Here is a 17,505-nt window from a genome sequence, read left to right as displayed (position 1 = left end):
ATCTTCCCACGGCTCTGGTGGGACATTTTAAAATCAGTTCATTATCTCCCATACGGATAGATCAAGTTATGGCCAAAGATGCACAAGGGTTAAAGTTTAGTCGCAATAGAAAACTTAAGGCTCTGTTTGACATTTCACCAAAGGCACAATTCACCCTTTTAAAAGACAAAATAAACTAACTCATTCTCAAAGTGGCAGCAGCAGGGTCACCAGGTTTCCCAGCGTTTCCGTGGCTGTGGTTCATGTAGAACAGAACAGAACAGAACAGAACAGAACAGAATGCTTTATTTGTCATTACACACAAGCATAATGAAACTTGTTTGGCTCTCAAGATATTGTTCATGTGTAGCTTATTCCTAAAGAGAGGTCCCTGGTGCCTTCAGGGCAGAGATAGAGCTACCAGAAGACTGCAGAACTGTCTCACACACATTTACACGGAGGGTTAAATCCAGAATATAATCCTCATTATTGAGGCGCGTATAAAGGTGCATTGTGTAACTTTTATACTTATTTTAAAACAACTCTAGGCCTATTTTAAATTTGATATGGTCATAAAAATCCAGTTCCTTCATTGGCCTGACCTTCTGGGAAAACACAAATCTGGCAACACCTTGGTCTTTGTCAATGCTCCTCCACAACTCATGTTTAAAGAGATGAAGCCTCAGTTCAGCCTCTTCAGACCTGGTCCTACAATCCAGAATCATCAGAAGATCAAATATTCTCCTCTTTCCTTTGACTGGAGAACTTCTTTATGTTCTTTAACCTTTAAATGTTCAATTAAAGCAACAGTCTGTAAGTTTCAAAGCTTTACAGACGTAATAGATTGTTATGATGATAATGATAATTGATAATTGAGCGCCTGGACTGGAGTGTCAGGTCCAATCAGGAGGGAGGGATTGTTTCTCTCTCCTCATCTTACAATCTTACAGACTATCACTTCATTAAATACATATAACATATAACCCCCCCCCCCCCCCCCCCCCCCCCCTCCCCCCGGGCCCTTGATTGCAGATCTCTCTGAGTTTTTCTGCTGAAACCTGGCAACCCGGCGCTCCAAAGCTCTTGAATGTGCACGTTGTTCAAAGCCGCTGAGTCAAAGTGTAGCACCGATTCACTCAATAAAGTCCTTTTTACAAAGCTGAAGAAGTCCGCTTTTGAACCTGATCATTCCAGTGAGACACATCCTCACCGCTCGTGTTCCGCCGAGTCTCCAGTCTTCAGCGCAGCGCCCTCTAGTGGTTGTGGCGTGACGGCGCGGCGGCTCTACCTGAGGGAAAGCCGGTTGTCGACGAGTCCGGGGAAAAGCTCCTCTGTGTCCGAGCTCCGAGACCCCCCTGTTAATCACACACGCAGGCTGTCAAAAAGAAAAGCACCTCAAAATGCTGATGGCGTAGACTGGTTGCCTCGCCGTCAGTCTATTTTGTTATTGTTGTTGTTGTTGTTATTTATATGTGGTGCTTTCCTCTGTGTGGTGCTCTGCAGACGCTGTGAGGAGCAGAGTCCGTCTGAAGTGCCTCACGTCAAGTCGAATCCACAACAAAAACTTCTTGCCACTTGACTGTTTTACTTCAGTATTGAAAATGTGTTTTATTGAAACTGTCAGGAACTCCCTCAGGTTTCAGTTTGCAGCTCGGGACTAAAACATCAGTATTAATACACTGTACTACACTTACTGCAGTACTTACAGCAGATAACACTGCAATTCTAGTTTTTTATAAACTTCTTTTGTTTGTCTATTTGTTTTATAAATGTTTATGTTGGAATATTTATCTTTTAATAGAATCAAATAAAGACTTGGTGGTGGAGTATTTTGGTAATAATATCTTTACTTTAAGACTGGAGGTCCGTAAGAAACACACAGAGCGGACTGTGAGGTACTTTTGGACTCCAACGTGGTTCTGTTTACGAGTAACTTTTGTCAGGCCAGTCAGTCCACATAAAAACTCTTTGGTCCGGCACATTCTAACTGCACTCACTTATATAACACAAATATACATGACAAAAACATCCATAATGGAGTACAACGTGACAGTAAGTATGTTACCTGTGTGGCAGTTGTAGGTCCACATCCGGTGTCCGTCGTAGCGAGCTTTACATTTCATCACGTTGTTGGAGTAATCGGACTCGGCCACTTCGAAGGTGGGGTTGATGACCACCTGCAGCGCCGCACACAGACAGCAGGGGGCAGCGTTAACAACAGTCCAGGGGAAAGAGAAATGGATCTTTTCTGACTCAGACATTATAAACTTGAGTGATTGTGTTTTTGTGGATCTGTAAAGTTTGTCAAAGGCTAAATCAGTGCAGCCAAGTCAGGAGCTTCTGAAACAGCAGGAAGCTTCTTTATTTAGCTTTTACTGAAGCTTTTGACCCTGTACTTTGGAGTTCTACAAACTCCTGCTAAATCTGTTTCTTAAAATAACTTCACTTTAGAATCCTATAAAATGTGTGCATATTTTTGTGCCAATTGAAATGGCCGGGGTTTATTCTTTTATCTTTATAAAACATCCCATAATACACATAGAGCTGAGTACTGTTCAATAATAGGTACAAGTTATGATGCTGTTGGTCAAAGATGGAGGAAAAAATGTGTGTCTTTCCCTCTAGGATGGTTGAATTTAAAATGACAATATATCGATTTTCTAATATATCGATGTTTTACGGGACGATATGAAGCCAATACTTTATATTCAAATATCGATACTTTTGATGACGTCATGCTTATTAATAAGTGACTTCATGCATATTAATGAGGCAGCAGTGCTCCACTGTTTTCACCGTCAATAGAGTCAGGACAGCAGGGGGCAGCACTGCAGGTTTAAGCACTTGGACCAAACACTCACACAAAGAAATTACTTTTATTGATTTTTTATATTTATATATTAAATATATGTATTGCATTATTTGGGGTAGATTTATTCCTTTTGAAATAGGACTGTGGTTTCTTTATTTAAATGTAAATAAAGTCACTGACAGATCTATACACCGATTTTCACTGAGTAAGTCAGGGATCATTTATAAACACAGAAAAAAGTGGTACAAAGCACATGAAAAGAAATGTAAATGATGAATAATATGTGGTATTAAAAGTAGCATGTATCGTGAGATGATCGTTATTGTAAGCCATGTATCGGGTATCGTATCGAACCGTGAGGTACCCAGAGGTTCTCACCCCCTCATCCCCCCCAAAAACTAATGTTAACTCCAGTATTGAAGAAGTACAGCTAACGGCCTGCATTATTGTAGACATCAGGAGTGCACATGGGATACTCTAACTATATTGTAAGGCGTAATAATACCAGGAGTAATTTGGCATCTGCACAGTAAAGTGAAGATTACTGCGCGGATTTCGAACTACTCCTGGTATTATTACGCCTTACATTATAGTTCCCCCTTTTATCCGCTTAGAAAATCCACATTGTTTAATTTTGTGTAATTATACTTTGTAGTGGAACACTTCACGTAACCATATTTAAATAGGGAAAACGTGGAAGAGCTTGGTAGCTTCTATCTTGACCTGTTTTGGAGCTATAGAGGAGAGAGGGAGAGGCTAAATGCTAACGCCGTCTGCGCTGTGTTTACGTGACTGAAGATCAGACAGGTCCTAAAGAACTCGTCACAGCTAAGGTAAGAACATATCTCAGTATGTAAAAACCGTGGCCTGTTCCTTTAAATAAGCGCCACATCCTCAGGTGACAAACTTTCTACTTTGATCTATTTTCAAGCCTGAACAGTGGTGCAGTCTTTTCCTTTATTCAAGCGTAACCTAAACAACTGATATCTAAAATAAATAACTGATACGTGAAGAACCTGGTTTCTGCACGTGAATTCAGATTCACGTTTCCCATGTTATTTGCAAAAACAAACGATTCAAATACTACTCCAATACAAGTCAAAGTGAAGCATTTGCAGTAGATAGTTCTATTCAAAGAAAAATAAGAACAAATCCGTTTAAAGAAGTGTTTGGAAAAGTAACTGAATGAGGCTGAATTCCTTGATAGAAATGTAGTGGAGCAGAAAGAATTATACTTATCTTTCAAATGAAGTGAAGTAATACTATAAAAAATACTACTGGAGTAAAGTACAGATCCAGGCCTGGAGTAGATTTACTCTTTCCAAGACAAGACAAAAGAGTGAGTGTCAGTCAGAGCTCCTGGACCTGATCCCTGTTTAAAGAAACCAAGGGGATTTTCTGTGGGATTGACCTGAAATGCCCCGCTCCCTCGTGCGCCTCGTCTGCTCACGTTACATCAGAAACATGTGGAGACCATGATGGACTCTGTCTGAGCGTCACAGACTGCCCTGACCAGCTGCACGGCCCAAAACAAGGCCATTTAGGAACAGAAAGTACAAAAATGGGAAACAAATTGGTAGAATCCATTGCTGCTGGATATTGGCTTGAAACGTCACAAAAACCCAATGTCCGAGGCAAGAAAAGTGAAATGATGGACTGAATGAAACTAAAATAAAACCAGGCGAATGATGAATGGTTACCTGGAAGATGTAGTCTCCGGGGCGCAGGTCAGTGATGTCGATCCACTGGCAGTCGATGTCGTGGCGGTACAGGTCCCAGCAGCCCACCGTCACGCCCTGCTGCCCGAAGTTGGCGCATTCGTAACGCTTCTGGATCCCTGAGACACACCCCGGGAAAAGGACTTTAGTAAGATTTGACCAGGAGTATCAGGAAGTACCAGTATGTATCTGTAAGTACTGCGGGCCTGCTCCTGTTTTCCACGTCTGCAGCTGCGGCTCAGGGTCAGACGCTGGAATTCACTGACTTAAGATAGATTTATGACAGTCGTCTGTACGATTCTGTCAGGGGGAAAAAAAACTTGATTCCGCTGCAAAAAATGCACGATGATAAACCAACTTACTTTTGAGACGCTGCAGGAAAAAAATACACTTAAATATAGAGAGACCAATGTCCTGCTGTAGAGACTGACACAATTCATTTTGTGTTAAAAAGTAAGGCTATTATGCTTGAAAATGGTCACAAGAAGAGCTACAGGAAACAAGGAAGGGACCTACGAGGAGGTATCCAGGCAAGACTCACAACTGAGCCACACATGTCTTCTATCACTACGATTGTTCTGGCTTATGAACTGGTGACACATAAAGCACTCACTCACTTCTGTTTTTTTCTCGAGCCAGATATTTGAGTTTTGCTGCAGCGTCTGGCCTTAAACAACCACTGTATTTGAAGTTACCTCAAAGTATTAGCAGTAGTAGTATTTGTACCTTCGTCACACTGAGTGTCCTCCAGACAGAACGACGCCTTGTGTCCTTCAGCCACTTTGGTCCCGTTTAGACTCAGCAGGTCGTAGTGCGTGAAGACCTCCATACTGTGGTAATGTCTGCAATACAAGTACTGCACTTTATATACTGTGGTAATGTCTGCAATACAAGTACTGCAGTTTAAATACTGTGGTAATGTCTGCAATACAAGTACTGCACTTTATATACTGTGGTAATGTCTGCAATACAAGTACTGCACTTTATATACTGTGGTAATGTCTGCAATACAAGTACTGTACTTTATATACTGTGGTAATGTCTGCAATACAAGTACTGCACTTTATATACTGTGGTAATGTCTGCAATACAAGTACTGTACTTTATATACTGTGGTAATGTCTGCAATACAAGTATTGCACTTTAAATACTTTAAATACTGTGGTAATGTCTGCAATACAAGTACTGCACTTTATATACTGTGGTAATGTCTGCAATACAAGTATTGCACTTTAAATACTTTAAATACTGTGGTAATGTCTGCAATATAAGTACTAATCTCATTAACCATTGTTAAGCAGCAGCACCAGCAGCGCCCTCTGCTGGAGAGTCCTCTTTGGAGGACGAAACCATTACTAAACCAGGACTAAACCAGGACTAAACCAGGACTAAACTGAGGCTAAACCAGGACTAAACCATTACTAAACCAGGACTAAACCAGGACTAAACCAGTGCTACACCAGGACTAAACCATTACTAAACCAGGACTAAACCAGGACTAAACCAGTGCTACACCAGGACTAAACCATTACTAAACCAGGACTAAACCAGGACTAAACCAGTGCTAAACCAGTGCTAAACCTGGACTAAACCATTACTAAACCAGGACTAAACCAGTGCTAAACCAGGACTAAACCAGGACTAAACCAGGACTAAACCAGGACTAAACCAGTGCTACACCAGGACTAAACCAGTGCTACACCAGGACTAAACCAGTGCTACACCAGGACTAAACCATTACTAAACCAGGACTAAACCAGGACTAAACCAGGACTAAACCAGTGCTACACCAGGACTAAACCATTACTAAACCAGGACTAAACCAGTGCTACACCAGGACTAAACCATTACTAAACCAGGACTAAACCAGGACTAAACCAGGACTAAACCAGTGCTACACCAGGACTAAACCATTGCTAAACCAGGACTAAACCATTACTAAACCAGGACTAAACCATTACTAAACCAGGACTAAACCAGGACTAAACCATTGCTAAACCAGGACTAAACCATTACTAAACCAGGACTAAACCATTACTAAACCAGGACTAAACCATTACTAAACCAGGACTAAACCAGGACTAAACCAGGACTAAACCAGTGCTACACCAGGACTAAACCAGGACTAAACCAGGACTAAACCAGTGCTAAACCAGGACTAAACCAGGACTAAACCAGGACTAAACCAGGACTAAACCAGGACTAAACCAGGACTAAATCAGGGCTAAATCAGGACTAAACCAGGGCTAAACCAGGACTAAACCAGGACTAAACCAGGACTAAACCAGTGCTACACCAGGACTAAACCAGGACTAAACCAGGACTAAACCAGGACTAAACCAGGACTAAACCATTACTAAACCAGGACTAAACCAGGACTAAACCAGGACTAAACCAGGACTAAACCATTACTAAACCAGGACTAAACCAGGACTAAACCAGGACTAAACCAGTGCTACACCAGGACTAAACCATTACTAAACCAGGACTAAACCAGGACTAAACCAGTGCTACACCAGGACTAAACCATTACTAAACCAGGACTAAACCAGGACTAAACCAGGACTAAACCAGTGCTACACCAGGACTAAACCATTGCTAAACCAGGACTAAACCATTACTAAACCAGGACTAAACCATTACTAAACCAGGACTAAACCAGGACTAAACCATTGCTAAACCAGGACTAAACCAGGACTAAACCAGGACTAAACCAGTGCTACACCAGGACTAAACCATTACTAAACCAGGACTAAACCATTACTAAACCAGGACTAAACCATTACTAAACCAGGACTAAACCATTCCTAAACCAGGACTAAACCATTACTAAACCAGGACTAAACCAGGACTAAACCAGTGCTACACCAGGACTAAACCATTACTAAACCAGGACTAAACCAGGACTAAACCAGGACTAAACCAGGACTAAACCAGGACTAAACCATTACTAAACCAGGACGAAACCATTACTAAACCAGGACTAAACCATTACTAAACCAGGACTAAACCATTACTAAACCAGGACTAAACCATTACTAAACCAGGACTAAACCATTACTAAACCAGGACTAAACCAGTGCTAAACCAGGACTAAACCAGGACTAAACCAGGACTAAACCATTACTAAACCAGGACTAAACCATTACTAAACCAGGACTAAACCAGTGCTACACCAGGACTAAACCATTACTAAACCAGGGTTAAACCAGTGCTAAACCAGGACTAAACCAGGACTAAACCAGGACTAAACCATTACTAAACCAGGACTAAACCAGGACTAAACCAGGACTAAACCAGGACTAAACCAGGACTAAACCAGGACTAAACCAGGACTAAACCAGGACTAAACCAGTGCTACACCAGGACTAAACCATTACTAAACCAGGACTAAACCAGGACTAAACCAGTGCTACACCAGGACTAAACCATTACTAAACCAGGACTAAACCAGGACTAAACCAGTGCTAAACCAGTGCTAAACCTGGACTAAACCATTACTAAACCAGGACTAAACCAGGACTAAACCAGTGCTAAACCAGGACTAAACCAGGACTAAACCAGGACTAAACCAGGACTAAACCAGTGCTACACCAGGACTAAACCAGTGCTACACCAGGACTAAACCAGTGCTACACCAGGACTAAACCATTACTAAACCAGGACTAAACCAGGACTAAACCAGGACTAAACCAGTGCTACACCAGGACTAAACCATTACTAAACCAGGACTAAACCAGTGCTACACCAGGACTAAACCATTACTAAACCAGGACTAAACCAGGACTAAACCAGGACTAAACCAGTGCTACACCAGGACTAAACCATTGCTAAACCAGGACTAAACCATTACTAAACCAGGACTAAACCATTGCTAAACCAGGACTAAACCATTACTAAACCAGGACTAAACCATTACTAAACCAGGACTAAACCATTGCTAAACCAGGACTAAACCATTACTAAACCAGGACTAAACCATTACTAAACCAGGACTAAACCATTACTAAACCAGGACTAAACCAGGACTAAACCAGGACTAAACCAGTGCTACACCAGGACTAAACCAGGACTAAACCAGGACTAAACCAGTGCTAAACCAGGACTAAACCAGGACTAAACCAGGACTAAACCAGGACTAAACCAGGACTAAACCAGGACTAAATCAGGGCTAAATCAGGACTAAACCAGGGCTAAACCAGGACTAAACCAGGACTAAACCAGGACTAAACCAGTGCTACACCAGGACTAAACCAGGACTAAACCAGGACTAAACCAGGACTAAACCAGTGCTACACCAGGACTAAACCATTACTAAACCAGGACTAAACCAGGACTAAACCAGGACTAAACCAGGACTAAACCATTACTAAACCAGGACTAAACCAGGACTAAACCAGGACTAAACCAGTGCTACACCAGGACTAAACCATTACTAAACCAGGACTAAACCAGGACTAAACCAGTGCTACACCAGGACTAAACCATTACTAAACCAGGACTAAACCAGGACTAAACCAGGACTAAACCAGTGCTACACCAGGACTAAACCATTGCTAAACCAGGACTAAACCATTACTAAACCAGGACTAAACCATTACTAAACCAGGACTAAACCAGGACTAAACCATTGCTAAACCAGGACTAAACCATTACTAAACCAGGACTAAACCATTACTAAACCAGGACTAAACCATTCCTAAACCAGGACTAAACCATTACTAAACCAGGACTAAACCAGGACTAAACCAGTGCTACACCAGGACTAAACCATTACTAAACCAGGACTAAACCAGGACTAAACCAGGACTAAACCAGGACTAAACCAGGACTAAACCATTACTAAACCAGGACGAAACCATTACTAAACCAGGACTAAACCATTACTAAACCAGGACTAAACCATTACTAAACCAGGACTAAACCATTACTAAACCAGGACTAAACCATTACTAAACCAGGACTAAACCAGTGCTAAACCAGGACTAAACCAGGACTAAACCAGGACTAAACCATTACTAAACCAGGACTAAACCATTACTAAACCAGGACTAAACCAGTGCTACACCAGGACTAAACCATTACTAAACCAGGGTTAAACCAGTGCTAAACCAGGACTAAACCAGGACTAAACCAGGACTAAACCAGGACTAAACCAGGACTAAACCAGGACTAAACCAGGACTAAACCAGGACTAAACCAGTGCTACACCAGGACTAAACCATTACTAAACCAGGACTAAACCAGGACTAAACCAGTGCTACACCAGGACTAAACCATTACTAAACCAGGACTAAACCAGGACTAAACCAGGACTAAACCAGGACTAAACCAGGACAAAACCATTACTAAACCAGGACTAAACCAGTGCTACACCAGGACTAAACCATTACTAAACCAGGACTAAACCAGGACTAAACCAGTGCTACACCAGGACTAAACCATTACTAAACCAGGACTAAACCAGGACTAAACCAGGACTAAACCAGGACTAAACCATTACTAAACCAGGACTAAACCAGGACTAAACCAGGACTAAACCAGGACTAAACCATTACTAAACCAGGACTAAACCATTACTAAACCAGGACTAAACCATTACTAAACCAGGACGAAACCATTACTAAACCAGGACTAAACCAGGACTAAACCATTACTAAACCAGGACTAAACCATTACTAAACCAGGACTAAACCAGGACTAAACCAGGACTAAACCAGGACTAAACCATTACTAAACCAGGACGAAACCATTACTAAACCAGGACTAAACCATTACTAAACCAGGACTAAACCATTACTAAACCAGGACTAAACCATTACTAAACCAGGACTAAACCATTACTAAACCAGGACTAAACCATTACTAAACCAGGACTAAACCAGTGCTACACCAGGACTAAACCATTACTAAACCTGGACAAAACCAGTGCTAAACCAGGACTAAACCAGGACTAAACCAGTGCTACACCAGGACTAAACCAGTGCTACACCAGGACTAAACCATTACTAAACCAGGACTAAACCAGGACTAAACCAGGACTAAACCAGTGCTACACCAGGACTAAACCATTACTAAACCAGGACTAAACCAGTGCTACACCAGGACTAAACCATTACTAAACCAGGACTAAACCAGGACTAAACCAGTGCTACACCAGGACTAAACCATTACTAAACCAGGACTAAACCAGGACTAAACCATTACTAAACCAGGACTAAACCAGGACTAAACCAGGACTAAACCAGGACTAAACCAGCGCTACACCAGGACTAAACCATTACTAAACCAGGACTAAACCAGGACTAAACCAGGACTAAACCAGGACTAAACCAGGACTAAACCAGTGCTACACCAGGACTAAACCAGGACTAAACCAGTGCTACACCAGGACTAAACCATTACTAAACCAGGACTAAACCAGGACTAAACCATTACTAAACCAGGACTAAACCAGTGCTACACCAGGACTAAACCATTACTAAACCAGGACTAAACCATTACTAAACCAGGACTAAACCATTACTAAACCAGGACTAAACCATTACTAAACCAGGACTAAACCAGGACTAAACCAGGACTAAACCATTACTAAACCAGGACTAAACCAGGACTAAACCAGGACTAAACCAGTGCTACACCAGGACTAAACCATTACTAAACCAGGACTAAACCGGGACTAAACCAGTGCTACACCAGGACTAAACCATTACTAAACCAGGACTAAACCAGGACTAAACCAGGACTAAACCAGTGCTACACCAGGACTAAACCATTACTAAACCAGGACTAAACCAGGACTAAACCATTACTAAACCAGGACTAAACCAGGACTAAACCAGGACTAAACCAGGACTAAACCATTACTAAACCAGGACTAAACCATTACTAAACCAGGACTAAACCATTACTAAACCAGGACTAAACCAGTGCTAAACCAGGACTAAACCATTACTAAACCTGGACAAAACCATTACTAAACCATTACTAAACCAGGACTAAACCATTACTAAACCAGGACTAAACCATTACTAAACCAGGACTAAACCAGTGCTAAACCAGGACTAAACCATTACTAAACCAGGACTACACCATTACTAAACCAGGACTAAACCATTACTAAACCAGGACTAAACCATTACTAAACCAGGACTACACCAGTGCTACACCAGGACTAAACCATTACTAAACCTGGACAAAACCAGTGCTAAACCAGGCCCAGGTCTAAATCGGGCTGTCACCCTGTGGTTCAGACGGGGACAGAGGGAAGTCTTAAATCTAACTTTAGGTTTTACAGTTTTTACCCAGAGGCTCATTTAACACCCGCTCGGACAGGAAATACCACAGGCCGTGACCTCTGACCCTCTCACTGTGGAGTGTGCCCCATCTCAAACGCCAAAATTGGTAAGAGGTCGAACGCCAAACCGGATGTGCGTCAGCGTCGCCATAATAACAAACCTCTGAACTGGGCTGTCAGTCAGGAAGGGGTTAGAGAAAGGAGCCCGTATGCTAGCTATCATAGCCACTTTAGCATAGGGACCTCTGATGCTAACTCACCGGCGATTAGGAGCCATGTGCCATCCCATAAGCCACTGCGCCAAATCCCCCCACCCTCGAGTGATTCATGAGCAACGACATCACTGTGTGTTAATGACCTCACTGTGTTAATGACCTCACTGTGTGTTAATGACCTCACTGTGTGTTAATGACCTCAGAGTGTGTTAATGACCTCACTGTTGCTGATTTCTGGAGATATTTTTTTTGTAATTCAAGGGTTTTCTCATGTTTTTAATGCAGGGTAGCCGGTACCATAGAAATGCGCTAGCCTAGCACAAGCCTAGCAGTAGCCTAGCGCCACATAACTCTTCAAATATAAGACCTGCATGAATTACAAAAAAAAATATCTCCAGAAATCAGCAACACTCTGGATAACTAGGAAATGAGGCCCTATGTCAAAAATCCTGAAATATCTCTTTTCTTCAGGACATAGAAGTTATGTATTTGATGGTTTCAGACGCAGCCGGAGCATAGACTGTAATTATAGCCTCCTTCTTCCTGAAGCCTAAGCATAAGTGGCAGCTGGCTCCGAAAGTTTCCTTCTCTTATGGACTCAACATTGAAACTTTTTCACCTCTTTAAAATGCATATGTCACACTAGACACAATTTTTGTTAAAACATAATTAACACAATTATATTACCCAGTTTTCTTTAGTTTGCCCATTTTTGTGATACTTATTCTTATTCCGGAGGTTCGCGTGGGCGCCGCCATGAATTGTGCCCGCCCCTTTTCTCCTATGTGTTAACATGGGACTGGAGGAGTCCAAATAAAATCAGTCACTACACGAAAACAAAGCCGTTTTTCGGCCGCGCTGAGAAACGCTGCAGTGTCGACATGTCGGAGCAAATGAACATTGGACATTTAACACAAATCAATCGACTAAACATCAGATTTGAGCGGAGAATATTTTCCCTCGTTCTCCGTTTAAATGAACGGGCTTTGCGCTCGACCGGAAGTGTCTGGAAAACGGAAGTGCCGAAACAACGCAAAAAGTGGCAAAAGTGGGCGGGGCGGAATGAGGGGGCGGCGAATAGTTTCACTTCCTTCTTGGACATAGACAGGAAGTGACATAGATAGAGGCAAACATTTTAAACATTAAAATGTCAATGGGAAATGAGTCAAACTGATCTGAACTTAACCTTTACAACAAGTCAAATAAAAATAACTTTTCTGCCCAACATTTCTTCATTCTTCACTGAAATAAAAAGATAATTACTATTTTCAACTGATGTTATCCATCTATGTGATCTGTCATGTGCGCTTTAAGTCATTATTGAACACAATGAGTTAAAAGAAAAGTCTATGGAGCCCTCTATATAATGGTCTTTTTCAAACACTAGCTTAGTATAACAGTAAAGTTACCTGTGACACTCGTGCCACACCCAGCTCTGCGGCCCGGACAGCGGCCTAAAGTCGGACTGGCCATTGTTGTGGATTTGTGATGAGAACCTCATGAGGCGGCGGTACGACGAGGGGTCAGCGGCGGACACGGAACTGGACAGACAGTTCTCCTCTATAGCGCACTGCAGTGCATACAGGGGCCGGTCTTCCAGGTATGTGGTTTGCTCCACGACCGCCGCGTTCAGCACCAGGTCCGGGGCCGCTAACGAGAGAGGAGAGGGTTAGCATCAGCGCCAGGTCCGGGGCCGCTAACGAGAGAGGAGAGGGCTAGCATCAGCGCCAGGTCCGGGGCCGCTAACGAGAGAGGAGAGGGCTAGCATCAGCACAACAGGAGAGGAGAGGGCTAGCATCAGTACCTGGACCGGGGCCGCTAACGAGAGAGGGTTAGTCTCAGCACCAGGTCCGGGCCCTCTAATGAGAGAGGGAAGGTTAGCATTAGCATAACGAAAGAGGAAAGGGCTAGCATCAGCGCCAGGTCCGGGGCCGCTAACGAGAGAGGAGAGGGCTAGCATCAGCACAACAAGAGAGGAGAGGGCTAGCATCAGTACCTGGACCGGGGCCGCTAACGAGAGAGGGTTAGTCTCAGCACCAGGTCCGGGCCCTCTAACGAGAGAGGAGAGGGTTAGCATCAGCACCAGGTCGGGGGCCTCTAACGGTAGCATCAGCAGATGTAAAATAAGACTTTTTACTTAGAGCTGGGTGCTGTTAAATGATACCAGTATGGTATAAAAAAACGCAAAAGTAAAAACGTGAAACATTTTAAAAAAAATTGTGGGGGTAAAGTTGAGACATAGGGAAAAATAGGTATGGGTATTGTTAAAGTACAGGCATTGAAAATAAGGTAATGGCAGCAGCAGCGATAGTAGCATTAGTAGTAGTAGTAGTATAAGAAGTATAAGAAGTACTTACTGTGCGTACAGGAGACCCCGGCGGCGAAGCGTCCCCCTCCTCGTGGACAGTCCACGTGTTTCCCATGATGTAAACACTGATCCAGGGTCAGCTCCGCCCCCGAGCACTTCACTCCACTCATCACTACTGCGTTGGCTGAAGTGTCGCTCTGCCAGTACCATGTCTCCTGTGCACAGAGCATACGTGGTCAAAGTACTTTTAAAGATGATTACTCGAGTGGTATTTGTGTTAATATAACACTTTCAACTCCACTACAGTTCTATAAAGGTGTGACCCTCACAGATCATTGGCTTACATTTTTTCTACAGCAAATACTTCATTATTTTCACTTAAATCAAAAGCAACTTTTCATTGGAATAATAGTTGCTCTAGTATTTTAACTTTTACTTAAATAAACCAAGTGCTTAAATGTGGAGATTGATGACTTCCTGTCTCTGTTTTCTCCTGTCGTGACAAATGAAGCGGATATTTAGAGTAAACACTGTTTGTGACAGAGACTGCAGAGACTTTTTTATACATTACATACTCCCACATTAACTACTACCATTAATACTAATACTACGAGTGTTACTGCAGTAGGGACTCCAGTGTTGACAGTTTTACAAAGGTTTTCATGTCTGTTCCATTAAAGACATGAATTACACATACCGCTGTGACCTCACTCACATACCTTACCCCGTGTGCTCGCTCTGTGGAAAAACGTCTTATTGTACTCATACTAAGATGGTCCATTCTACTGTTTTAAGGCGAGATTCTGCAGCAGAACTCAACGTTTTAGATGCTCAGGTCTTGGGTCAGTGTGGTCTATGACGTATAAACTTTCACCTGGAAACAAAAGTCCCTAATGTTTACAATAAACATGTTGAATTAAAACCGCAAGCGGCATCAGATTACACCTGAGAGAGGGCGCTAACGCTGGCAACACCTTACAAAATACGGTATGGTCCCAATGAATGTTTTGATCGGGATGCCATCAACTATTACTATATATTACTATAACTACATCTTCATTTTATTAGCTCCTACAGTCTGAACTTTACAGTCTGGGACTGAACATTTGTAAGTTTTTTTCACAGGAGTTTTTCAGTATCTAATTCCAGTCGGATTTATTGAGCCTTGAATAATTTTTATTTATTTTTTTCATAAGGAGAAATTTGAATTTGTAAGACATTTTCACTCATTTATTCAAATTCAAAAAAACTAAATCAATAACTAAACAAGATCCTAAATCCCTCTGAGCAAGTCGTTGTAACTAATACGTCACAAAAGAAAACCACCCATTTAAACCTGGCTCTGTCCATTATTCAGAATTTGTTCGGCAATTTAGTCAATTTCCAGGTATAAAATATATATTTTTTTATGCAAAAACATTAAATGACAAAAAACTTGCAATATATTTCTCCATCTTATTTATATCATTAATCTATAGCAGAGCTTTCACATTGCTGAAGTCACTTCTTTTTCGTTTTCATTTTATACTTCTTTTTAGTTTTTAGGATTCGATTTTAACAACTTTTACTTTGGTTTTAGTCACATTTTAGTTACAAAAACATGGCTTTCTCAACAATGAAGAGTCGACAAAAATGAAGACATTTAAAAACAAACAAACATTTTTGAGTCGACAAAATGAATATGACACTGACCTGGAAGGCATGGGAAGCGAACCCGAGGCCCAGCTGTCGGCACACCACCATGGCCTCCATGGTGCCCCAGCCCTCACTGCAGACCTCGCCCCAGACCAGAGAGCCATTCCTCTGCCCCAGGACCTCCACGCGGCCCTCCAACGGGTTCCGGCCTCCGGACAGACGCAGCTACAGGACAGAAAGTGTTATCACCTCTATCACCATGACGACGACTACAACCCCACCTCCTGTGGCACCCACCCGTTTGTTGAAGCCCATCTCGGGGATGTGGCACCTCACGGCGGCGTCCTCCTCGTGGCTGCAGTCGGTGGATTCTCTGTTGAAGCGACACTCGGTCAAAGACTTCTCAAAACCGGAACACTGCACCTCGTTCATGTGCACGGGGCCCATTCCTACCAGAACATACAAGACAAACATGTTAATATGTTCATGTGCACGGGGCCCATTCCTACCAGAACATACAAGATAAACATGTTAATATGTTCATGTGCACGGGGCCCATTCCTACGAGAACATACAAGACAAACATGTTAATATGTTCATGTGCACGGGGCCCATTCCTACCAGAACATACAAGATAAACATGTTAATATGTTCATGTGCACGGGGCCCATTCCTACCAGAACATACAAGATAAACATGTTAATATGTTCATGTGCACGGGGCCCATTCCTACCAGAACATACAAGATAAACATGTTAATATGTTCATGTGCACGGGGCTCATTCCTACCAGAACATACAAGACAAACATGTTAATATGTTCATGTGCACGGGGCCCATTCCTACCAGAACATACAAGATAAACATGTTAATATGTTCATGTGCACGGGGCCCATTCCTGTGGGAACATACAAGACAAACATGTTAATATGTTGATGTGCACGGGGCCCATTCCTATGAGAACATACAAGATAAACATGTTAATATGTTCATGTGCACGGGGCCCATTCCTACGAGAACATACAAGATAAACATGTTAATATGTTCATGTGCACGGGGCCCATTCCTACGAGAACATACAAGATAAACATGTAATATGTTCATGTGCACGGGGCCCATTCCTACGAGAACATACAAGATAAACATGTTAATATGTTCATGTGCACGGGGCCCATTCCTACAAGAACATACAAGATAAACATGTTAATATGTTCATGTGCACGGGGCCCATTCCTACGAGAACATGTAAGACAAACATGTTAATATGTTCATATATAGCAGACGAGGGCCTCAGTCTGAGGGAACCACTGTTTTTTGGGCTCCATTCGCTCCAGTAATGGCTTCATTTGGGTCGAGGACCATCCAGCCAATCAGATCCTCAGGTTCAGTGCTGGGGAACTTTATTTTGGGTCTTCCACTTGACTTTTTCCTCCATAATCCTAAGGAGCTTCTAAGAAATTGTAAATGACTGTGTTACTGCGTCCCGCCTCAGCAGGGATTGGCGAGCGGTGAGAGGCTCTGAATCCACATTTTTGCACATTT

General features: G+C 42.5%; 1 protein-coding gene across 1 annotated transcript in view; it reads right to left on the bottom strand.

Moving 5' to 3' along the window:
- Positions 1–1,019: 1,019 nt before the first annotated feature.
- Positions 1,020–17,505, bottom strand: part of LOC306982485 (lysyl oxidase homolog 2A-like) — a gene marked incomplete at its 5' end in the record, with an annotated part of 54,942 nt that continues 38,456 nt past the window's right edge. Inside the window, 8 exons of the mRNA XM_079582421.1 lie at positions 1,020–1,334; positions 2,045–2,156; positions 4,492–4,628; positions 5,236–5,351; positions 13,431–13,671; positions 14,379–14,544; positions 16,022–16,189; positions 16,262–16,413. Of these exons, the coding sequence (XP_079438547.1) occupies positions 1,264–1,334; positions 2,045–2,156; positions 4,492–4,628; positions 5,236–5,351; positions 13,431–13,671; positions 14,379–14,544; positions 16,022–16,189; positions 16,262–16,413 (1,163 nt within the window). The 3' untranslated portion in view covers positions 1,020–1,263. The remainder of the gene's footprint in view (positions 1,335–2,044; positions 2,157–4,491; positions 4,629–5,235; positions 5,352–13,430; positions 13,672–14,378; positions 14,545–16,021; positions 16,190–16,261; positions 16,414–17,505) is intronic.

Source organism: Gobius niger, assembly GCF_951799975.1.
Source record: "Gobius niger genome assembly, chromosome: 24".
Taxonomy (NCBI): domain Eukaryota; kingdom Metazoa; phylum Chordata; class Actinopteri; order Gobiiformes; family Gobiidae; genus Gobius; species Gobius niger.
The sequence above is the reverse complement of the archived record's forward strand: the minus strand, read 5'-3'. Positions and strand labels throughout refer to the sequence as shown.